At 35.6% G+C, this 26,488-nt stretch overlaps 1 protein-coding gene across 1 annotated transcript in view; it reads right to left on the reverse strand.

The window, feature by feature from the left end:
* The window catches only part of SGCZ (sarcoglycan zeta), a 331,450-nt gene that overhangs the window by 146,524 nt on the left and 158,438 nt on the right, over positions 1–26,488 (reverse strand). Inside the window, exon 2 of the mRNA XM_004277165.3 lies at positions 16,769–16,870. Within this exon, the coding sequence (XP_004277213.2) occupies positions 16,769–16,870 (102 nt within the window). The remainder of the gene's footprint in view (positions 1–16,768; positions 16,871–26,488) is intronic.

Here is a 26,488-nt window from a genome sequence, read left to right on the forward strand (position 1 = left end):
AGTGGAAATAATGGATAACCAATTACATTCAGTAGCAAAATATCAATGAATATAATATTTTACTCTAAAAATAAAAAAGAGTATTTCTTCATGTTCATTTCATTATTGACTCAATCATTTTTAGTAATTACAATAATGTTAGAGACTGTTATTTTTTATCACTAGAATAATAAATGGAGTTGCATTATAGCTACATTGTTGATAGAAATTATTCACTTAGTTGGCCAAACAGTTAGTTTCTTTCCTAAATACATTTCTAAGACAGTGAAATTTTCATTTCCACTCTACCATTTATTCTTTTTCCTATTTATTCTTACTATTTCTCTGAAACACTATAATGAAAATGACAATTCATATAGTCTGATATAGTTTTAACATGGCTTTACATTTGTGAAAAAAGAAATAGTAAAATCATAAGGTCCCCTATAAATGATGCCACAAATCATTTTCAAATGAAAATAATAGGTATATTTTAATACCAGAAAAAACTAAAAAATATATATCTCATAATTATATGGCTCTACATCCCATTGCTATGGTAATGCACCATCCTTCTTGGGATTTATTTCACTTCCTAAAAAAGTGGCTAAAGTATTTAATAACTGTTCTCTACGGCTATAATTTCAAACTTTAGGGTTATTTTAACTGGGTAAAATGAAAATTGTAACCATTCTGGAAATAGTACACCTATTCTCACATTAATTACGGATATAATTTGTTTATATTACAGTAATAAGACATTGCCTGATTAAAAAAATAAAAGAGAATCAAATTTCAGAGATTTGTAGCCTTAGTGAAATTTTCAATTAATCATAATTTAGGAAAGATAAACTGTCATGATTACATCAAAATCTATAATATTCATTAAATCAAGTGTTGAGACAAGTAGCGCATACAAGATATTATAATGATCTATCCTAGCTTAGGGTGCTTTATTGTATAAAGAGTCTAGATAAGATAGATTGGACATATATCTTATCTGCTGGTGCTTAATATAATATAAAGCCAAGCTGTAAATCTTCAGAGGGAAATCAATGTCAACAAATAATCCACCAATATTATTATCATAAGGACAACATAATCACATAAATTCAAAGAGATGAATAATGATTAGCATGATAGATGCCTTATGAATCATAGTAATGTCACATAAATTACATGTGTTGATTTGATCACAGGATCCAACATTTTAATAATTATATTGCTTATTTTAAAATTTCAGGAAAGAGTCAGTGCCCCAAAACTAAGGCTTTCAAAATAACTCAAATAAGCAGGTTGTCCATATCTTCAAATGTTATTCTTAGTTCTGAAATACGATAGAATAGCAAAAATCTAGGGATTTTATCTGATTTTAAGTGAAAAAAAATTCATCTCCATAAGTTTAAATTAAAATCTCCTTAAGTTTTAATTAAAAATGTTCACTTTTTAAACAAATGCATAAGTACACAATTCAATCATTCATAGAAAGTACGACTGATAAGCTACAAAATAAAAACAGGCTATTAAATTATTAAGACAAGAAATGAGAGTCTTTGTGTTGGTTTGCAAAATGGTCACACATTTCTCCCATTGCTGTACGCTGCTTTGTGAAGTGTCTACTGTTCTACCAGGAACCAGTCAACTTTCCAGCCCTAGAATCTGGGCTCAGCCTTGTGACTTTTACTGGCTAATGGAAGCATTTGCACCACGTTAGGGCTGCCCTCTCTTGCTGCTGGGAACCATTTGTCACCGTGTGATCAAGCTGGGGCTAACTTCCCCCAGGAGGAGAGACCCCGTGGTGTACCATCTCAGCCCTCATAGCCAGCCGAGACACGCCTGTGAGGACATTCTAGATTAGCCAGCCCCAGGCCAGTTAGTACAAACTAGAAAAACAGCCTAGTGCTTCTTATTCACAACTTCGAGGGGAATAATAAAAATGTATGGTTCTATCCTATTAAGTTTTGAGCAAAAGCTTTTAATTTGCAGCAAAAGCTAGCTGGATCAGTCTTCATTATTGCTTTTATACAACTATTTTTCATAACTATCATAACAACAAAAAAAGTCTACAAAACATGATCAGAGCAAAATAATAAGTTAACTGTGATGACATTATAGAATGACATAAAATTCTTAATCAAAAAATAATATTTTCTATGCTTCCCCATAGAAACTATATACTTTCCATTCATTTCATGAATTTTGAAATAATATACAAGGTTAGATGTTTGATTGACTATTTAGCTAATTAGTCAATACTCCAAATAAAAGGTAAAGCACTTCAAATATTAAAATTAATTTCTCTACAAAAGCCTTTTACTTTACTGGATGATCTCCCAAGTTCTCTCTTTGATAATCTCTGCTACCCAGCATGCTCAGGAGTATTTTGATTCTAAATTCCTGATTTGGTTTGTGATGATCAAAAGAAGCCAATATGGCAAAAGTATGGTAAGCTGAGTGAAATACAACATGGCATGCTTATTGCAAATCATAGATAGATGAAGAGGACAAGAATGGCATGGTATTACACTGGTGCTGATTTTTTTAAAAAAGCAGTAAGTGAAGGCATTTGCATAAATTATGTTAAATTCCTCTTTTCCTACTTCAGGATACAATAAAAGTAAGGCAATTTGCAGTATCAGATCAAAATTAAACTTAGAAAAAGAATAGAAGAAAAGTAAAACAAACAAACAGGTATTAAATTGCTTTTTTATCTTCCACACGTACAGAGGATAAAAGACAAAAAGACGATGCAGCTTTATAGCAGCTTGTTTTAATAATTCACTTCTCAAATACTTTCTAGAAAGAAATGAAATGGCAAATAGTTACTAATTACACCTAAAATATATTGAAGGGGAATATTTTCAGTAATTTGCCTTTCATGAAATAAGAAAAAGAGAAAATTCATGAATTTAACATACTTTATCAGGGAAATAAAAGAACACTGCTAAAATGACTTACTTTACTATTCACAACTAGAGCATAAGTAGGAGTGGAAGTAGTGAATATGGGACACAAAAAATATGGCATTTAATTAACTATTCCTCTTACTGTCTCTTTCCTTATTTCCTATTCATTCAAATTTTAAGATTAATAATTTGTAACCTAGTTGAAGACTAGAAACATGTAATTCAGCTTCAGACTGGTGTCAGTGTCAAAGAAACAATTCAGTGGAACAAAGTAAATTTTAGCAGTTCGGAACCTTTATTTGCACACCTTAAATCCATGAAAATAAAATCTGAATCTTTTTCTGCTGCATGCTTTTTTACAGAATCTGAAAAATACCTCTAATTCTTCCTAGATTTTCATTTTCTCTCTCCTTTTCTTCTCCTTTCCTAAATTACAGAGGTTGACCTAAACTTTATTTAGCAAAGAAGACTCTTTCTTCTTTAGTTTTGTAACTAAGGATAATTAATTACAAGATGCTTTTTGGCTCTGAGGAACAGTGTTAAAACTAGGGCCCTGAATTGAATTAAAATTGTTGTCCTGTGATATATGCATGTTGTAATAATTTTAAAAACACAAAGGTAACTAAGTTCAAATTGTTTCCTGTCTTTATGTTTAATTCCATTATCTTATCTAAATTCTCTTAACAAAATGATGGGCATTTTTCCAACTATTTTCCTTTCTTATAGAGAAATACATAAATTATTCTCATAGATGAAAGAATTTTTTGGTGGTTGCTTTTGAGAGGGAGGGAAAGAGAAAAAGAGGATGGACAGGAGAACAAGAAGGACTCAGCAATATGACAAAATACATTTAAATAATAGGACGTCTAACATTTCATTGAAAATGGTTTGCATACCACAATGTAAACACTCCATCTCCTTAAGACATTAGTGAAGTCTTTACAGAAGAAAGAATTATGTGTGAATACGTGTGCATGTTATAGAGAGTTTAAAAAGTAGGAAAATCTAGGAAATGACAGAGATCCATATTTGGGTAGATGTCATGGCAAAGGAAAGAAATTTCATGTCATATAGGGGAAAACAATTAAATGGTGACAGATACTGGGAGCCAGAGGACCTAAGCCCCCGGAAACAGAAATCTTATGGATATAACTGAATCATCCATAGGATACAGAACAAGAGTTGAAGCTACATATAGAAAATACTAAAGAATCAGCTGAAAAACTGTTGGAACTAATCAATGAATTCAATAAATTTGCAGGATAGAAATCTCTCAAGTTTCTAAAAAGCAAGGTGATCAAAGGCAACATATGGATTCACTGTAATGAAAATGTTGCTTAGCAATGATAAAATCATAAAACCAAAATTATATTGAATGTAGTTTTTTATTTCTTTTCTTAATCCCTGGGAATTTCAGGATCTTGATGTGTCTTCACAGTTTGTAATAAAGATTATATATTTTGCCACAGATGTGCTTATTTAAAGCAAATTCTGATTTATAGGAGGCTGCTTATTACTTCAAAAGAGATTTCAATTGCTATGGAGATGGAAAATTAACAAGAAGAGATTATACCCTAAACCTTTCCTTTTTTTTTTTTTTATTAATTCAAGTCAAAGAAAAATCAGAGAAGTGTGGTGGAAGTATGTGAAAATGCAAAATCATGACTATAATAAATTACGAGCTTTTACAGTGATGAGGAAGCTTACTATGATAAAATATGGACAGTAAAGTAGTTATAGTATTAATATTTGCGATTGAATTTTATTATGATAGCTCTACAGAGAGTACAATGAGTAAAGTGTAGGGCAAGACTAAAGATGATATTGGTCAAAACCAGTGTTTTTCAAGCTAGAAGGCAAGAGTATGAAAGGTTTCACAGATTCCTGTCACAGATCAGGCAGCCTCTATGTCTGTTTGCTTTATCCTGCTTTTAGTTTTTGGTGATATTTTATTTGATGGAACAGTCCCATATCTACAAATCATTTATAAACCATCAATCCAGCTAAAAACAATATTTAATTTGTAATAACTGAGTAACAAATTTTAGTATTAAGATAGTGAATACTTCTATTTAAAACATTATGTATTTATCTGTGACTCAGTATAGTGCTTTTTAATAAAATTTCTATCACTCTTAGAAATATTAAAAGAATGATTATCTAACACATTAAAATGTAGTAACCCAAAATAAGGGGAAAGAGTGGAGAGCTTTTGTTATTTGCAAAAAACTGCATTTCATTAATGTGAAATATAGTAAACTAAGCAAATATAAGATAACACAGGCACTTTAGAGTTTCATTGCCTTGAGGATAAATTCCAAATTCCTTAGCATTCAAACCCTGCATGTGTGAAGCCCTAAGGTGCATTCCAAATCAATGTTTCTCTGCTCCTTTATATCCATGTTCGTCAAATATTTTTTGCTCACTCATTTCCTAAAATATTTTTTTAAACTATATGTCCTTGAATATTTTTAAGCTGATATTTGAAATATTTTTGGTTTCAAAAGTTTATTTTTTGCAAGGGATAAAATAGTTGACCCCACATATTATATATGTATTTTAAATATATTTTGTAGAATGCTCCAACTTTGTGGAGCCCTGCATTGAGCTTATCCAAATGACAGAACATGTTTGCCATATAACCTAATTCATCAGTAAACCCAGCCTTACTCTCTATCAGAAAAATATTTGAATGTTTCATTTCAAATAAATATATTAATATTACCCCATGATAACTAACTTATTTTTGATTTATAATTCTAAGACAGAGGATTTTGCCATCCATATAACCTGGATGGATAAGCTTCTCCTTCAATTGTTCTTATCTAGTGACTAGTACTTTCTTCTCTCTACTTTTTTACATCTATCTGCCTACCTATCAATCAATCTATCTTTTTACTTTTAATTCAGGTGTAATGTGTCCTCATACTCCCACTTTGTTTAGCCAACCACTCATCCCCCATTTTCAACTTTTTATGTCCTGAGCAATATATATATATATAATTTATTTTATTTTATTTATTTATTTTTTTTTTTGCGGTACGCGGGCCTCTCACTGTCGTGGCCTCTCCCGTTGCGGAGCACAGGCTCCGGACGCACAGGCTCAGCAGCCATGGCTCAGGGGCCCAGCCGCTCCGTGGCATGTGGGATCTTCCCGGACCGGGGCACGAACCTGTGTCCCCTGCATCGGCAGGCGGACTCTCAACCACTGCGCCACCAGGGAAGCCCAGCAATATATTTTTTAATGGAGAAACAAAGGATTGATGACAGTTATCTGTTACTTCTGAAAAATAATGTTTGGGGCTTCCCTGGTGGCGCAGTGGTTGAGAGTCCGCCTGCCGATGCAGGGGACACAGGTTCGTGCCCCGGTCCGGGAAGATCCCACATGCCACGGAGCGGCTGGGCCCCTGAGCCATGGCTGCTGAGCCTGTGCGTCCGGAGCCTGTGCTCCGCAACGGGAGAGGCCACGACAGTGAGAGGCCCGCGTACCGCAAAAAAAAAAAAAAAAAAAAAAAAGGACGTGGTAATGGTAGAGAAGTTGGAAGAAAGAGAAGTAGCAGCTACAGGGTCATTCTTGGGCAGATCAAATTTAGGAACAAGTGCATTTGAAACTTGAGACTCAGGAAACAGATCTCCATGCATCAGTTCCCCATGGATAGTCTTGAAACACCCACAGGGGTATGCCTGCCTGGGTTTGAGACTGTTACCTCACAGGATTCCTCAATCAAACCAAATTGTTCTACTCCCTTTTTCCTGAAAAAAACTATGTCTTCTATAAACTATTTTCTTGCTCACAAGTTATCTAATTCAGAATCAAAATCTCAATCATTCTTCAAAGTACAGCTTATATGCTTTCATATGGAAGCATACAAACTTGACCCATGGAGAGTTATTTAGTATGGAAGGCCCAACTGAAAGTAAAAATATTGTCACTAAGATTGTTCCCATACTCAGTTCTCAGGCCTGACCTCTAAGGACAAGGAACTACAAAATAAAAAATAATGTGCTTCCCTTTTGTTTTAGGTTTGCTATCTCGTTATCTCACATCTTTTCTGGAGGAAGAAGTAAGTGTAGGGCTAAGTGTGTACGTGTGTGTGTGTGTGTGTGTGTGTGTGTGTGTGTGTGTGTGTGTGTGTGTGTTTGGTAGAGAACGAGATGGGACACTACAGGTAATTGGTTTATGTGTTTGTTTATAAAAACAACTACATTTGAGGTAAGGAGGGAATCTTCACGTCTTCGTAAGGCTTCTGCAGTGTGTGAGAGATAACACCTGTGAGAGGACAATAGTATCATCTCCAGAAAAAATATATGGTAAGCAGAATTCCTTTTAGAACCTCCTACATTTTTTCAACTCCATGGATTACTGCATTTCTATAACCAAGCTCACCTACACTTACATATTTAGCAACATCAAACCATGTCCTAGCTTAATGAGGATTTCCTACCATGCTATTTTTTTGTCTTATTTTTAAACAAGATTCATTGTGTTCAAATTATTCACATTCTTTCTTCTGTGGGTCTAGCCCAGAACACCATACACAGAAATAGAAATATGGATTTCCTGGAGAATATGTAAAAAAATTACTTTGGAGAATATGATGAATTGTTTTAAAAAAGTTTTTTAATTTGGTAATGAAAGATAATTTTTTTCATTTTGGACAAGTAATAAGACACATTTTTTTTTTTTTTTTTGCAGTATGCGGGCCTCTCACTGTCGTGGCCTCTCCCGTTGCGGAGCACAGGCTCCGGATGCACAGGCCTAGCGGCCATGGCTCACGGGCCTATCCGCTCCGCGGCATGTGGGATCTTCCCGGACCGGCGCACGAACCCGTGTTCCCTGCATCGGCAGGCGGACTCTCAACCACTGCTCCACCAGGGAAGTCCAGTAAGAAACATTTTTAATCAGTACTTAAAATGTATCTTCTGATAGCTCAAAGGTTTTAATTTTCCTTTCAAATAAAAATTTTCAATGGTCAAATGAGACTATCTATAGAGTTACCTAAGATATATTCTTACCTGGAATAATTTTTAATTTTATGAATTGCTTAAAAGCAATGAATCAGAATGGGGAATTTAGGTTTGAGTCATAGTATTAAGACTTTTCTTTGCACAACTTGAGACAGCTAAATTGCCATACGCAAATGAAGACAATATCTCCTCCTGTACAGCAGTATGAATTAAGGTAATATGTATAAAAATGCTTTGTAAATTGCAAAGTTTAATGTTCAGGATTATTAAACTATAGTGAGTAGTTACATAGGTGGTTTCAGTGTTTTCATCTGTTGACACATGGTTGAGGGGCATCTATGAACCACTTAAAAAACTGTATATAATTATTTATTTTTTATCCTTGTATTTAGATATTTTCCTCAGCTTTGAGTGGATTTTACCAAAGATGTCTGAATTTACAAACACTGAAAAGCACTTTGTTGCACAAATTTGTGTTATCTTTTCTGTATTCACTACTAGTGTTCCTTAACCAGCATGTACACATAACCTCAATAAAGAGGCTCAGATTATTTGTAGATGTTTGTTAAATATAACAGAAGCTTAAGTTCATCAAAACTGAGGAATGTAAATTGGTACAGCCACTTGGAGAACAGTATGGAGATTCCTTAAAAAACTAAAAATAAAGCTACCATATGACCCTGCAATTCCACTCCTGGGCACATATCCATAGAAGACCGTAATTTGAAAGGATACATGCAACCCAATATTCATTGCAGCACTATTTACAATAGCCAGGATATGGAAACAACCTAAATGTCCACTGATGGAAAAATGGATAAAGAAAATGTGGTACGTATATACAATGGAATATTACTCAGCCATAAAAAGGAACAAAATAATGCCATTTGCAGTGATGTGGATGGACCCAGAGGTTATCATACTGAGTGAAGTAAGTCAGACAGAGAAAGATAAATATCATACGATATCACTTATATGTGGAATCTAAAAAAATGGTACAAATGAAGCTATTTACAAAACAGAAATTGAGTCAAACTTATTGTTACCAAGGGGGAAAAGGGGGGAGGGATAAATTGGAATTGACATATACACACTACTATATATATAAAATAGATAATTAATAAGAACTACTATTCTTATAGCACACAGAAATCTATTCAAAACTCTGTAATGACCTATATGGAATAGAATCTAAAATAAGAGTGGATGTATGTATATGTATAACTGACTCATTTCGCTCTACGTCAGAAACTAACACAACATTGTAAATCAACTATACTCCAATAATAAAAAAAATGAGGAACTTAAAGTCCTATTATTTCTAGTGCTGTCAGACTGTAAATATTTAGTCATTAATTATTTAGAACAGCAGGTCTACAATTTACAGAGAGACAACTATAGAAGAAACTTTTGCAAAGACGAGGTGGATAGAACAAGTAGCAATGACTTGAGATGTGAGTTCTGGCTCACTTTTGAGTCCTCAGACCTTGGACACATCACTTAAATTACCTAAGTCTTGAGGTAAAGTATCGGCAAAATGGCAATAAAATTATCTGCTCTGTTCACCTCACAGGGTTGTTGCTTTGACATTTAGATATCTTTTCATGGAATCCACTGAATATATTAAATGAGAGAAATAATAAAAATTACATTGATAGATATCTAAAAATATGGAAAAAACATTGATTTCTGACTAGACTATAATCAAGCTAATAATGGATGGATTTTCAGACTTCATGTTACTTGACCCATCAGAAACAGTTCTTCACTCTATCAACTTGGAAACACTTTCTTCTCTTTCCTTTCAGGACACCATACTCTTGGTTTTCTCACTACTTCACCCATCTCTCCTTCTTAGTCTGTGGTTGGTTCTTGCACTTCTTTCCAAACTCCTCAATAATGGAGTGATGGATTATAGTGATTATAGGTAGAATATTCAGTATTCTATCCACACTTACTGACATTCTTGTCTGATCTCATGTATTTAAATTAGATAGATAGATATAGATATTAATATTGATATAAAAATGTTTCTAGGGCTTCCCTGGTGGCGCAGTGGTTGAGAGTCCGCCTGCCGATGCAGAGGACACGGGTTCGTGCCCCGGTCTGGGAGGATCCCACGTGCCGCGGAGTGGCTGGGCCCGTGAGCCATGGCCGCTGAGCCTGCGCGTCTGGAGCCTGTGCTCCGCAACGGGAGAGGCCACAACAGTGAGAGGCCCGCGTACCGCAACAAAAAAAAAAAAAAAAAAAAAAAAAAGTTTCTAATTTGTGTCTAGAGCTTATACCGCAAAATGAAATCTACACTCAGATAGCCACCTGTTAACGTGAAATGCCTGCTTTTCTAGTAGACAAAATTATCAGCTCCAAAATTGTGCTCAAAATCTTCCCCCACTCCCTACTTTGCCCCAAATTGGCTAATAGTGACTACTCAGAACAAAAAACCTCGATACATATGTGATTCTCTCTTATTCTCACATCCCATTTGCAATGTGTTATCAAATCCTTATATTCTACTTTTAAAATATACTGTCTTTGATCATAATACTCATCACATAGTGAGGATTAAATATATACAAAGGATGAAAAATATGCAAAGGATTTAGTATAATGTTTGGCTTTCATTAAAAATAATAAGCAATACTGTTTCTTGTGTTGGACTCTGTGGTAAAGGTTCTACCTCATTTATGTCTTCTAATAAAAACCATAACATTCTAGTCCCTAAAAATATTAGGGGCTACTATGAACTTTTGCAGATGATAAAAGTAAGGCACAGAGAGGTAAAATCAGGTAACAAGTCACAACTGCTAAGTAACAGAGCCAGGATTTGAAGCCAGGAATTGGACTTCAGAAATTTACTCTATGCTGAATGTTAGCTAGTGTTAAAAACCATTATCTGTCGAACAGCCACAAAAATGATTTGAAATATAATAGAAATGAAAAACTTTCAAGAAAATAGCCAGCTTACATTCACAACACCAAAAGGAACAGTTTTTCTCCACAAGCACAAAGGTGAAGAGAAAACGGAATGGAAAACCCATTCCCATACACAATATGAACCATAAAGTGATTGACAAGAAACTTGTAATGCTTATATGAAAAAGAATGTTAAGAAATGTTCTGAGCAACACAAAGTAAGTTTTCAAAAGAAAAAAAAATCAGGAGAGAAGCCATATTTCTAGATAGAAAAATCTCAAAACTATAAAGACGTCAATTTTCTCAAATTAAATGCAACCATAATTAAGTTTCCAATTGGAGTTTTTATGAAACTTGACAGCTGATTATTAAGTTCATTTGGAAGAGAAAATGCACAATAGTCAAAAGGTTTTGAAAAAGAGCAATAAAAAAGAACTTACTGTAACAGTTCCTTAAAGTTACAGTTTGGTTTTAGTCCAAATATATCAATAGAACAGATAGAGGGGCCATAAATAAATCTATGTACATTTAAGAATGTAGTATATGAGGAAAGTTGTACTACAAATCAGCGATGGGAAAAATGGACTATTCAAATTATGGTATTGGGGGCTATTGGTCATGAAGGAAATTAAAAAGGAAGGAAGGAGGGAAGGAAGGAAGGAAGAAAGGAAGCTTTCTTCCATCGCTTGCATTACCGCCTGAGCTCTGCCTCCTGTCAGCATTATGATGATCTGTATAATTATTTCATTATATATGACAGTGTAATAATAATAGAAATAAAGTGCACAATAAACGTAATGTACTTGAATCATCCCGAAACCATCCCCCTGCTACCCTGGTCCGTGGAAAAACTGTCTTCCACAAAACTGGTCTCTGGTGCCAAAACAGTTGGGGATCACTGCTATAGATATTAACTTACTTGTATTCAGAGGAAACATACAAAGTTTAAAATAATTAAAGAAATTATGATAGCTGTGGAGGACAAAGAAGATCCAACCTAAGAATTATTGCTTTCTCTGAAAACCTTAACAAATGTAACTGAAAGATATTGAATGATATAATATAGAAAAGGTTCATGAAATGAAAGAAATGAAATGGCAAAAATGTATCAGACATCCAGGTAGAACGTGCCTGTCATCAACAGGAGAAAAATACCAGACTTTCCTGAGACTCTGTATGGCAATATTCAGTGCTAGAATTCCACAGAGCAATGAGCTAACAGGAAAAGAAGGGATGAACCGTTAATAACATTCCAGAAAAGAATAAAGACAACAGTCAGACACCTTTCCCATGCAATATTTCAAGTATCAGCAAACAAACACACAAAACTAATTAACAATGAAATACAAGAAAGGAAGGAATGATTTGAATAATGAACTCAGCCCTGGAGAATCCATAAAAAAAGGACTGGTGGTGAGGATGGCAGGCATCTGTATTGTGAATTAAGACCAAAGTGCCAAGGCAATTAAATTTGCAGAACAGAATGTAAATATTATGAATGCTGACAAAGTTAAAATCATATAATTATCAGAAAAACCTGAAAATGAATAGGGGTGAAGACAAACTGGAGGGAAGCTAATCATCCCAAATTGCACTGCAGGGAGTTAATGAACACCGTCTGAAATGGAAACATGGAGCTAATGCATCCAACTTCCTAATGGTTTTCATTGTCTTTTATTCTTAACCATAAAGACAGTTAAAAAAAAACATTTTTGTGGTAAAAAAATATTAAAGGTCAGCAATTCTTTCCAATTTATGTCAGTTTATGTTTCTTCTATTTAATTATGTATAATATACTGATTATAAATAGCAGGTACATGTCTCCCTATATATTTATCTTTTTTATTTGTGCAAATATATAATTATATAACTGTCATGATGTTCACCATATGTTAACAGGTTTTTTTCTTGAGTGTAAAGATTTTGGGATGATTTGTGTGTTGTGTGTGTTTTAACTTGAATAAAGACATTACAGTAAATAATAAAGTTCATCAGTATTAAACAACTGAATGTGAAATAATAAGGATGATAATAATAAAAAGATTATAGAAGCTTGCAGATATCTATTTATGATTGGTTTGCATGGGAGAAAGAAACCTGCATAGAAGAGATTTGCCAAGGTAGCTGAAGGACACAAGGTCAGGAGATTTATCATGTTGTGTAACCAGGGAAGAGGTTTGCTGAACTTGCCTGTCTCCATGGCTTTGTGTCTGAATTATATAAAGAAGAATTGAACACAGGAGATGAAAAACTGATTGTAACCAAGAACCCAGTTAGTATCACAGCTCTGAAGCCAAGTGAAATGACTGGAAGTGAAGAGAGGGTAGAACATTGCTCACAGCTCTGCTAACACAGGAATCCTAAAAAAAATGCAGACTTCTTTGTTTTGCTGTGGAGTTACAGCAACTGGAATTATCTGGTAGCCATTCCCCTGACACAATTATCAATCTGTCATGCAGGATGCTGGGATGAGGGGCAATAGTGAGGTACCACCTTAACTGAGGATCCTTAAACGGAAAAAAATAAGAGAGGTATTCAGCTAATATCAGATGAAGCTGGATAATACTTAAGATAGTCCTAGAGAACTAATGATGCAATTTTTTTCTGGTAACAATCAATGAAATATAATCTAACCACCTGAGCACTCTGAATTCATGAAACCTTGAGAAACTTTTCAATTACATTAAAAAACTGGTGATTACAAGTCCTAATTTCCTGATACTTCAAATATTTAACCTAAAGTTAGACCACATGCACTAAAGACCCATTCAGAACGTTATAATATATGCAAGGTCAAATCCCAAGTTCTTTGAATATTTTGTATCTAAAGAAAACTATATATTTAACGTCACAAATGTTCAGTGAGTACCTACTCTCTGAAAATAATGTTAATTTTGAAGATGCATTGAATTCTAAGATACTTTAAACATCGAATATGTTTTTCTGTGTGCTGATATGATCAACCACTTAAAAAGGTTTGTTTTTTTTTTTTAAAGCATGGATAAGAGAGTAAACTGCATTGGATAATAATAGAATTTCAAATATCTATAGAAATTTGGTGGTGGAGACAGCCAACTACCCTACAGTTAGCTTGTAGGGTAGAAACAGCCCATGGTTTATTAAGTTAGGAGGCTAGGTGTGTGTGTCTGTGGGCAACTGCATTTTCTGACCAATAGAAATGTATTACATTTCCATGTATAGTATTGAATAAATACCTATGTAACCAGAAAATAATTTTAAATAAGAAAATTACTTCAGAGTGGAATACTGGCTAAATAGAAAGAAGGCAATCCACTGGCATTAGTGCAGGAAAACACACACACAAACACACACACAAATCAAAACTGCAGGAAAAAAAACTGCACAAATCAAAATTGTTTGTACACTACTATTTTTCTCAGCTTAATTGAATCTTTGTAAGTACCTGTTGAATTTAATAGATTTTATCTTACCTACAGGAATTTTGACATTTTATCATAAAAACATTTGAATAGATGAAAATGTGTGGAAAGACTGGACTAAGTGGAATTAAAAAAATAATGTAAAACCTCATCTCTACTAGTATTACTGAATTTGTTGTGTTCTTTCTTAACCTAAGAATCACGTGTTTTGATAAGTTTCTACCAAACTCACTTTATTAATGAGAAAACTAAGGCTCAGGAACATTGTGGCTGGCTTTTTGAAACACTGAATAAACTTCACGGCAGAGAAAAAACAACTGCATGCATTCATGGACAAGAGAATCCTAAAATGGGGACTGCTTATAAAAGATATATTTCTCTTTATTTTAAATATTTATTTTTTTGTGTGGTATGTGGGTAGAGATATTTCCACGGAATAAATGAGTCTCCTTCTTTTTCTGTTCTCAAACCAGTCCTCCTGTCTGACTGCTGATGGAACATGCTGCCACCTGCCTGGGCTGTATCATGCTTCGCAGTTACTGAGAGGCAAATGATAACGAGAGGAGAAGCGACAGGACAGGGGATGTGAAAGGGAGCATATAGATTTCCATCAATACGGTGAGTTTTAGAATTGCTTGTGAACAGGCTTCCCTGGTGGCGCAGTGGTTGAGAGTCCGCCTGCCGATGCAGGGGACACGGGTTCGTGCCCCGGTCCGGGAAGATCCCGCATGCCGCGGAGCAGCTGGGCCCGTGAGCCATGGCCGCTGAGCCTGCGCGTCCGGAGCCTGTGCTCCGCAACGGGAGAGGCCACAACAGTGAGAGGCCCGCGTACCGCAAAAAAAAAAAAAAAAAAAGAAAAAAAGAAATGCTTGTGAACTTTCCCAGGGATAAAAGTTAGAAAGCCCATGTGCCACCACCTCACATTTTAATGCTATAACATCAGTGAATTCTTTCTTATTTGGTCCATAGTTGGAGTCAACATACATCCCCGTTTCCCAGGAGTATCCTCGTTTACACCTGTTGCTTGCTCTCAAAAATGTTCCTACTAGGAAGGTAAATTCTATGACCCTCCTGCTGGCAGCAGGCTTCACAATCCTTCTCTAAACTGTACTCCCAGGAAGCTGCTCCAAATTGGTCTAAAATGGCTTTGAAGATAAATCTTTTTTTTTTTTCTTGCCGTCCCCAGACTTATCAATAGGATATACTTTCAAAGAAGTTCCCGCCTATGATGACTCTCACCTTTGTCCTATGTTAAGTACTGTTTTTATTTCCAAGTATGAGTTTTCATTTCTTCAAATATGAAACTGCTTAGTGGTGTGAAACACAAGAAGGAACCAGAAAATAACAGAGTGGTGATAACTTCCAGTCAAAGGGAAGATGCTAATATGTGTAAGCATGCTATATTTTTTCAGTTTTCCTAACAATCAAATCAAATAAAAACACCAAACTTTTTATTTTAAGTTTAATTAGTTTTGATAGTTTAATCAGTAAGGTCAGGTGTTCATACATGTGTCTATTGTATTATTTATTCTCTGACCTAAATCCAGAAAGTAATCTTAATAAAAAATTTCCAGTACCCAGAGTAGCAGTCAATAGAGTATATTAGGAAGCTCTGCAAGTTCACACATAACAAAATAAAATTTAAACTTAATATAATTATCCTAATTAAAATTTTTATGAAAAAGAATCCTTTGTTCTGTGTTCACTTTGATATTTAAGGGAAAAATAGCCTCGAAGCAAATTATAAAATTTTGGCTTACTATGCAACTCATTTGCTAAAATATTGCTAATATTAAAACATTCTAGTCGAAAATACACTTTCATATTTATGAAATAAGGTTAGTAATCTTTCCACGTTTTATATAACAATCTTTCTAATTATTCTGTTTCACTAAATTTATTTCCACACATACACACATATCCCAGGGGAAAGCCTATTACATTTGAAAGAGTCTAGTGAGATTCTGATGTACCAAAGATACTACCTTCTGAGAAATAACACACTTAAGCCAAAATGAACAATGTCTAAGCTATAATGTTTTGAGTTTTAGCATGCTGCTAGGTGATAAAACACACATAGCACACACACATACACACATACATTTGAAAGAATAAATATTCTTACTGGTTTTAAATAATGTACATCCAGAAATAAAGTTAATTTCTGTACTAAGACTTTTTGTCACCACTTTTAGAAAATGCATGTCCGTTAAAGCTGAAAAGATGTAAAATACATTGAATTAATATCATTTATTCAAGTCAAGGTTCTTGCAGAAATTACTCAAAATATGTTAAATGCCCCTTTTGGAATTAATATAACTGGATTTTTAAGGTCCATCCATTGAAAACAGAAGGGCATATTTTAGAGACTAACAAAAGCAACACTGCAGTTTAATTGGAGGCTCTCTAATTTGTCAGTTTGAAATTAACTTCTCCACTGGTTTTTCAATTGTTTCATTGTTTTGATTTCTTCAAATAAGTCTTTAGCTTAAAATAACTAAATGCATACTGAAGAGATAAGGGGTATCTGTCCTCCTATTTTAAGCTAAAACATAACCTCTAAATTATCTTTTACAGTAAGCCAAAGCCAGTATCACATACCTTTCGGGAATGAATTTCTTTCACATACAATGGAAGTAGAAACTCAGATATACCTTCAAGTCGGATTCCCTTCTTGGTGACTCTCAGATTTCCCATACCATCCTACAAGCAATGAAATATAGTTCACTTTTAGGTTAATTAGAGAATGAATAACTGGCCATAATTTTCTTAGGCCTAAGTTGAGAAAACAGTAAGCTCAAATCAGTGATGATTTAAGGAAAATGAGAGGTTGAATCTACTTAATGAATGATTGCAGCAGTTTGCATGCATATGGTGGGCTCTGTTTAAAATGAACAGGGAAAGGATTATAAAGGACCTAGTATCTCTTTCAAGTTCTAACAGAGACTGGGACTCATCTGTGAATAAATCCTGTACTTTCTTCATGCATCAATCCTTTTAACTATTTATTAGGTAAAATGATACTTACTACCTGATTATTGAAAACAACTTTGCAGAGAGATCTAGTATTATTTTTACATGACAGTTATACACATATTTCTACTACAATCAAATAGTCACATTTGTACAAGCAATAAATGATTGACTAGTGTAAGTAAGAATGGTGTCCCAGTGTTTTAACCATGGGTTAATCATACATCCTTTTCTTTAGAAAATAATACTCTATGAGGAGGGTAAAACAGTATACAAATAATATTTATGAGACAAAAAGTAAAAATAGTAAGAACATGGGAATTAAAGAAAGGAGAATTCACATCTGGTTGGAGAGTAAACCATTTGTCATGGAAGATACTGACTACGATAAAGTCCTTAAGAATACGGAGTTTCAACAGAAGATGTCCCTAGAGGGAGGAACAAAATGACCATTCTGGACACAATTAGGAAATAGCATGCCATCCAAACTGGCTCACGGAATATTGTGAGCAAAAACAACTGGGAGTATGTTTTGAGGCCAGAGAAAGAAAAGCCATGAATGCAAACTAAGGGGTCTGTATGTACAACAGCGTCCAAGAGACGGAATGTAAAAAGTTCTCGAATAGCTCAGTGTCTTGAAATGATCAGAGTTATGCTTTAAGATGAAACTGGTAGAAGTACTATGTGGAGCTATCTGACAGAGTATCAATAATAATGCACACCTTGGTAATAAGTGTGAGAAGTGTGGTGGAAGAGCAACCTTCAAGACCTGGTGACTAATTTTATCTGGAGATACTGAAAAGAGGGCCATTTATGACTGACCCAAGGTTTCACAACTATGACTATGTAAGGATATGTAGTGATTTTTACACTTGGACTAGTAAAATTTGTAGGCTCAATGGAAAAAATAAGTTCAGCTTTGAACTTTCTAACTTTGGACTTTCTAACTACTTCCAGTAGCAACCCTGGAAAAAAGAATTTTATCCATCAACCAACGCATCTGTAGAAAGCAGGCTGGGGTGTGACAGTTGCTTAAGTCTCGCTTGAATCTATCATGATGGATGAGCAAGTCCTGTGTGGAAAAAATGTATATAAAACCAAAGAGGGACTCCTAGATAACGCCTAGGTCTGTGGCTTGGAAAGACGTATGTTCTACCTCCAGGGAGGCTGGGATTAGTAGAAGAGGAAAGGCAAGAGATGATGATAGCCAGCCTCAACCCTCTGCTCTGACCTCAAAAGAAAGCCAAAGAAGAAGTAGAACGATGAATAGAATTTTGAGTAAGAACTGAAGAACTTTTTTTTAAACTCAGACAAAGAAAAGGACTAAGAAGACGGAGAGAAATATTTTGAGGTGGTGAGACCTGTCTTCTCTTGGAAGGAGAAAGGAATTGATTCTGGTTGAACTGAATTTGGGATGAGACAGAGGAATTCACTTCTTGAGCTTGAACTTCTTGTCAGCTTAAACTTAAAGCTGACACTAGAAATGCCTAACAGTTTTTAAAAACAAGAAAATTTCAAGCATCTCTGAAGACAAATTCTGATGGGAAAATAGGCCTACTTTTGTTTCTCTCAGACAGAGCTAGTTTACACCAGTTTTATAATATCCTCTCTCACTTTTGAAACTGAAGTGTCTCTGATATAGACATTAATTACAGGGTTGCTCATTCACTGGCTCTAATTAGTTTTGCAACATTATGCAACAGAAACAGGCAGCATTAACAGTGAGAAAGATTCAAAACTGAGGATTTACTAGACAGGAGTGGCAGAAAGTCATAGGTACGTGGTGTTCTAAAGTAACAAAAAAATGATGCCCCTTAAAAGGCTATTATTTTTTTCTTGTTGGATAGAGACATGTAAAGCCAGAACAGTTGTGTCTGGCTGCAAAAATAGCACAGGGTAAAGAATAGCAACAGATGATAAATTAATCATCAAGTTCAATAGGAGTTAAAAAAATATGAGAAATGCTAAGACAGGTTTATCATCAGAAAATGGAAACTCAGATTTTGAGATCTTGAAGGTGAGAACATTTCCGGACATGAGGTCCAGAGAACACCTGAGGAGTGGCTGCAGATGTAGACTGGAGACACAACCCTGTATATTGCACAGAGCCTAGAATAATAGTACATGTAAAGTGAGGTGTGGCTTTAAAATATTATTTTGTTTTAGAGGGATTTTCTTGGCTAAATCTCACACACTGACTATCCATGTATATTCTCAAATGCCTGCCTAAAGGAAACGTTCGGGAGTGCTCTCCATGGAGTTGCTTTGCAAATGTTTAAGGCAAATATTAGACTATCTCAAGTAAAGAGAAACAAATTCTGTCATGAATGTAATTCCCAGTTCAATATTAATCTTAAAAAATGTTTTTATATGATGGCTAAAAATAAAAGAATTGGGCATCCAAAGTTAAATGTGATATTACCTATGCTATATGCATATTCAATTTTGGAAAGTTTTGATTCTTAAGCTCAGTGTTTTCTTCTTATATTTTCTATATAACACAAAATGTGTGGCTTCCCTGGTGGCGCAGTGGTTGAGAGTCCGCCTGCCGATGCAGGGGACATGGGTTCGCACCCCAGTCCGGGAAGATCCCACATGCCGCGCAGAGCAGCTAGGCCCGTGAGCCATGGCCGCTGAGCCTGCCCATCCGGAGCCTATGCTCCGCAACGGGAGAGGCCACAACAGTGAGAGGCCTGCGTACCGCAAAAAAAAAAAAAAAAAAAGTGGCGGCAGATATATAGTTATATTCCATTTATTTAATTAAAAATTTTTTTAACATCTTTATTGGAGTATAATTGCTTTACAATGGTGTGTTACTTCCTGCTTTATAACAAAATGAATCAGATAGACATAAACATACGTCCCCATATCTCTTCCCTCTTGCATCTCCCTCCCTCCCACCCTCTCTATCCCATCCCTCTAGGTAGTCACAAACCACCGAGCTGATCTCCCTGTGCTATGCAGCTGCTTCCCACTAGCTATCTATTTTACATTTGGTAGTGTATATATGTCCATGCCACTCTCTCACTTTGTCCCAGCTCACCCTTCCCCCTCCCCATATCCTCAAGTCCATTCTCTAGTAGGTCTGCATCTTTATTGCTGTCTTGCCCCTAGGTTCTTCATGACCATTTTTTTTTTTAGATTCCATATATATGGGTTAGCATAGGTATTTGTTTTTCTCTTTCTGAACTTACTTCACTCTGTATGACAGACTCTAGGTCCATCCACCTCACTACAAATAACTCAATATCGTTTCTATTTATGGCTGAGTAGTATTCCATTGCATATATGTGCCACATCTTCTTTATCCATTCATCTGTTGATGGACACTTAGGTTGCTTCCATGTCCTGGCTATTGTAAATAGAGCTGCAATGAACATTGTGGTACATGACTCTTTTTTTTTTTTTTGCGGTATGCTGGCCTCTCACCGTGGCCTCTTCCGTTGCGGAGCACAGGCTCCGGACGCGCAGGCTCAGTGGCCATGGCTCACGGGCCCAGCCACTCCGCAGCATGTGGGATGCTCCTGGACTGGGGCATGAACCCGCGTCCCCTGCATCGGCAGGTGGACTCTCAACCACTGAGCCACCAGGGAAGCCCTACATGATTCTTTTTGAATTATGGTTTTCTCAGGGTATATGCCCAGTAGTGGGACTGCTAGTTCGTATGGTAGTTCTATTTTTATTTATTTAAGGAACCGCCGCCATACTGTTCTCCATAGTGGCTGTATCAATTTACATTCCCACCAACAGTGCAAGAGGGTTCCCTTTTCTCCACACCCTCTCCAGCATTTGTTATTTGTAGATATTTTGATGATGGCCATTCTGACTGGTGTGATGTGATACCTCATTGTAGTTTTGATTTGCATTTCTCTAATGATTAGTGATGTTGAGCATTCTATCATATGTTTGTTGCAATCTGTATATGTTCTTTGGAGAAATGTCTGTTTAGGTTTTTTGCCCATTTTTGGCTTGGGTTGTTTGTTTTTTTTGATATTGAGCTGCATGAGCTGCTTGTAAATTTTGGAGATTAATCCTTTGTCAGTTGCTTCATTGGCAAATATTTTCTCCCATTCTGAGGGTTGTCTTTTCGTCTTGTTTATGGTTTGCTTTGCTGTGCAAAAGCTTTTAAGTTACATTAAGTCCCGTTTGTTTCCTTTTGTTTTTACTTCCATTTCTCTAGGAGGCAGGTCAAATAGGATCTTGCTGTGATTTATGTCAAAGAGTGCTCTGCCAATGTTTTCCTCTAAGAGTTTGATAGTCTCTGGCCTTACATTTAGGTCTTTAATCCATTTGGAGTTTATTTTTGTGTATGGTGTTAGGGAGTGTTCTAATTTCATTCTTTTACATGTAGCTATCCAGTTTTCCCAGCACCACTTATTGAAAAGGCTGTCTTTTCTCCACTGTATATTCTTAGCTGCTTTATCAAAGATAAGGTGACCATATGTGCGTGGGTTTATCTCTGGGCTTTCTATCCTGTTCCATTGATCTGTATTTCTGTTTTTGTGCCAGCACCATACTGTCTTGATTACTGAAGCTTTGTAGTATAGTCTGAAGTCAGGGAGCCTGATTCCTCCAGCTCCGTTTTTCTTTCTCAAGATTGCTTTGGCTATTCGAGGTCTTTTGTGTTTCCACACAAATTGTGAAATTATTTGTTCTAGTTCTGTGAAAACTGCCAGTGGTAGTTTGATAGGGATTGCATTGAATCTGTAGTTTGGGGTAGTATAGTCATTTTCACAACGTTTATTCTTCCATCCTAGAACATGCTATATCTCTCCATCTGTTTGTATCATCTTTTCTTTCACCAGTGTCTTATAATTTTCTGCAAACAGGTCTTTTGCCTCCTTAGGTAGGTTTATTCCTAGATATTATATTCTTTTTGTTGCAATGGTAAATGGGAGTGTTTCCATACATTCACTGTCAGATTTTTCATCATTAGTGTATAGGAATGCAAGAGATTTCTGTGCATTAATTTTGTATCCTGCTACTTTACCAAATTCGTTGATTAGCTCTAGTAGTTTTCTGGTAGCATCTTTCGGATTCTCCATGTATAGTATCATGTCGTCTGCAAACACTCACAGCTTTACTTCTTCTTTTCCCATTTGGATTCCTTTTATTTCCTTTTCTTCTCTGATTGCTGTGGCTAAAACTTCCAAGACTATGTTGAATAACAGTGGTGAGAGTGGGCAACTTTTCTTGTTCCTGATCTTAGTGGAAATGGTTTCAGTTTTTCACCAGTGAGAACGATGCTGCCTGTGGGTTTCTCATATATGGCCTTTATTATGCTGAGGTAAGTTCCCTCTATGCCTACTTTCTGGAGGGTTTTTTTTTTTTTATCATAAATGGGTGTTGAATTTTGTCAAAAGCTTTCTCTGCATCTATTGAGATGATCATATGGTTTTTCTCCTTCAATTTTTTAATATGGTGTATCACATTGATTGATTTGCATATATTGAAGAATCCTTGCATTCCTGGTAAAAATCCCAGTTGATCATTGTTTATGATCCTTTTAAAGTATTGCTGGATTCTGTTTGCTAGTATTTTGTTGGGAGTTTTGCATCTATGTTCATCAGTGATATTGGCCTGTAGTTTTCTTTCTTTGTGACATCTTTGTCTGGTTTTGGTATCAGGGTGATGGTGGGCTTCTAGAATGAGTTTGGGAGTGTCCCTCCCACTACTATATTTTAGAAGAGTTTGAGGAGAACAGGTGTTAACTCTTCTGTAAATGTTTCATGGAATTCGCCTGTGAAGCCATCTGGTCCCAGGCTTTTGTTTGATTGAAATTTTTAATCACAGTTTCAATTACAGTGCTTGTGATTGGTCTGCTCATATTTTCTATTTCTTCCTGGTTCAGTCTCGGAAGGTTGTGCATTTCTAAGAATTTGTCAATTTCGTCCATTTTATTGGCATATAGTTGCTTTTAGTAATCTCTCATGATCCTTTGTATTTCTGCAGGGTCAGTTGTTACTTCTTTTTCATTTCTAATTCTATTGATTTGAGTCTTCTCGTTTTTTTTCTTGATGAGTCTGGCTAATGGCTTATCAATTTTGTTTATCTTCTCAAAGAACCAGTTTTTAGCTTTATTGATCTTTGCTATCATTTCCTTCATTTCTTTTTCATTTATTTCTGATCTGATCTTTATGATTTCTTTCCTTCTGCTAACTTTGGTTTTTTTTTTTTGGTTGTTCTTTCTCTAATTGCTTTAGGTGTAAGGTTAGGTTGTTTATTTGAGATTTTTCTTGTTTCTTAAGGTAGGATTGTATTGCTATAAACTCCCTCTTAGAACTGCGTTTGCTGCATCCCATAGGTTTTTGGTTGTCATGTATTCATTGTCTTTTGTTTCCAGGTGTTTTTGATTTCCCCTTTGATTTCTTCAGTGGTCTCTTGGTTATTAAGTCGTGTATTGTTTAGCCTCCATGTGTTTGTATTTTTTACAGATTTTTTCCTGTAATTGATATCTAGTCTCATAGAGTTGTGGTCAGAAAAGATACTTGATATGATTTCAATTTTGTTACATTTACCAAGGCTTGACCTGTGACCCAAGATATGATCTATCCTGGAGAATGTTCCATGAGCACTTGAGATAAAAGTGTATTCTGTGGCTTTTGGATGGAATGTCCTATAAATATCAATTAAGTCCATCTTGTTTAATGTATCATTTAAAGCTTGTGTTTCCTTATTTATTTTCATTTTGGATGATCTGTCCATTGGTGAAAGTGGGGTGTTAAAGTCCCCTACTATGATTGTGGTACTGTGAATCTCCCCTTTCATGGCTGTTAGTATTTGCCTTATGTATTGAGGTGCTCCCATGTTGGGTGCATAAATATTTACAATTGTTATATCTTCTTGGATTGATCCCTTGATCATTATGTAGTGTCCTTTTTGTCTCTTGTAATAGTCTTTGTTTTAAAGTCTGTTTTGTCTGATATGAGAATTGCTACTCCAGCTTTCTTTTGATTTCCATTTGCATGGAATGTCTTTGTCCATCTCCTCCCTTTCAGTCTGTATGTGTCCCTAGGTCCGAAGTGGGTCTCTTGTAGACATCATATTACGGGTCTTGCTTTTGTATCCATTCAGCTAGTCTAGGTCTTTTGGTTGGAGCTTTTAATCCATTTACATTTAAGGTAATTATCAATATGTATGTTCCTATTACCATTTTCTTTATTGTTTTGGGTTTCTTTTTGTACATCTTTTCCTTCTCTTGTGTTTCCTGCCTAGAGAAGTTCCTTTAACATTTGTTGTAAAGCTTCTTTGGTGGTGCTGAACTCTCTTAGCTTTTGATTGCCTGTAAAGGTTTTAATTTCTCCTTCAAATCTGAATGAGATCCTTGCTGGGTACAGTAATCTTGGTTGTAGGTTTTTCCCCTTCATCACTTTAAATATGTCCTGCCACTCACTTCTGGCTTGTAGAGTTTCTGTGGAAAGATCAGCTGTTAACCTTATGGGGATTCCCTTGTGTATTATTAGTTGTCTTTCCCTTGCTGCTTTTAATATATTTTCTTTGTATTCAATTTTTGATAGTTTGATTAATATGTGTCTTGTCATGTTTCTCCTTTGATTTATCCTGTATGAGACTCTCTGTGCTTCCTGGACTTGAATAACTATTTCCTTTCCTTTATTAGGGAAGTTTTCATCTATAATCTCTTCAAATATTTTCTCAGTCCCTTTCATTTTCTCTTCTTCTTCTGGGACCCCTATAATTCAAATGTTGGTGCGTTTAATGTTGTCCCAGAGGTCTCTGAGACTGTCCTGAATTCTTTTCATTCTTTTTCCTTTATTCTGCTCTGACGTAGCTATTTCCACTATTGTATCTTCAAGGTCACTTATTCATTCTTCTGCCTCAGTTATTGTGCTACTGATCCCTTCTAGAGAATTTTTAATTTCATTTATTGTGTTGTTCATCACTGTTTGTTTGCTCTTTAGATCTTCTAGTTCCTTGTTAAACGTTTCTTGCATTTTCTCCATTCTATTTCCAAGATTTTGGATCATCTTTACTATCATTATTCTGAATTCCTTTTCAGGTGGCGAAATGACGAATCAAATCAAATGGCGAAAATCTCCCAGAGATCGTCCTCTCAACGCCAAGATCCAGCTCTATTCAACCACCAGCAAGCTTGAGTGCTGGACACCCTATGCCAAACAACTATCAAGACAGGAACACAACCCCATCCACTAGCAGAAAGGCTGCCTAAAATCATAATAAGGTCACAGACACTGCAAAACACACCACCAGATGCGTACCTACCCACCAGAAGGACAAGATCCAGCCTCATCCACCAGAACACAGGCACAAGTCCCCTCCCAGGAAGCCTACACAACCCACTGAACAAAGCTCAGCCACTGGGGGCAGACACCAAAAACAAAAGGAACTATGAACCTGCAGCCTGTGAAAAGGAGACTCCAAACACAGTAAGTTAAGCAAAATGAGAAGACAGAGAACACACAGCAGATGAAGGAGCAAGGTAAAAACCCACCAGACCTAACAAATGAAGAGGAAATGTGCAGTCTACCTGAAAAAGAATTCAGAGTAATGATAGTGAAGATGATCTAAAATCTTGGAGAATGGAGAAAATACAAGAAACGTTTAACAAGGACCTAGAAGAACTAACAAGCAAACAAACAATGATGAACAACAAAATGAATGAAATTAAAAATTCTGTAGAGGAAATAAACAGCAGAATAACTGAGGCAGAAGAACAGATAAGTGACCTGGAAGATAAAATAGTGGAAATAACTACTTCAGAGCAGAATAAAGAATGAAAAGAATTGAAGACAGTCTCAGAGAACCCTGGGACATTAAACACACCAATATTCAAATTATAGGGGTCCCAGAAGAAGACGAGAAAAAGAAAGGGACTAAGAAAATATTTAAAGAGATTATAGTTGAAAACTTCCCTAATATGGGAAAGGAAATAGTTAATCAACTCCAGGAAGCACAGAGAGTCCCATACAGGATATATCCAAGGAGAAACATGACAAGACACATATTAATCAAACTATCAAAAATTAAATAGAAAGAAAAAAATTAAAAGCAGCAAGGGAAAAACAACAAATAACATACAAGGGAATCCCCATAAGGTTAACAGCTGATCTTTCAGCAGAAACTCTACAAGCCAGAAGGGAGTGGCAGGACATATTTAAAGTGTTGAAAGGGAAAAAGCTACAACCAAGATTACTGTACCCAGCAAGGATCTCATTCAGATTTGACAGAGAAATTAAAAACTTTAAAGACAAGCAAAAGCAAAGAGAATTCAGCACCACCAAACCAGCTTTACAACAAATGCTAAAGGAACTTCTCTAGGCAGAAAAGACAAGAGAAGGAAAAGATCTACAATAAGAAACCCAAAACAAT

Source organism: Orcinus orca, chromosome 21 (assembly GCF_937001465.1).
Source record: "Orcinus orca chromosome 21, mOrcOrc1.1, whole genome shotgun sequence".
Lineage (NCBI taxonomy): Eukaryota > Metazoa > Chordata > Mammalia > Artiodactyla > Delphinidae > Orcinus > Orcinus orca.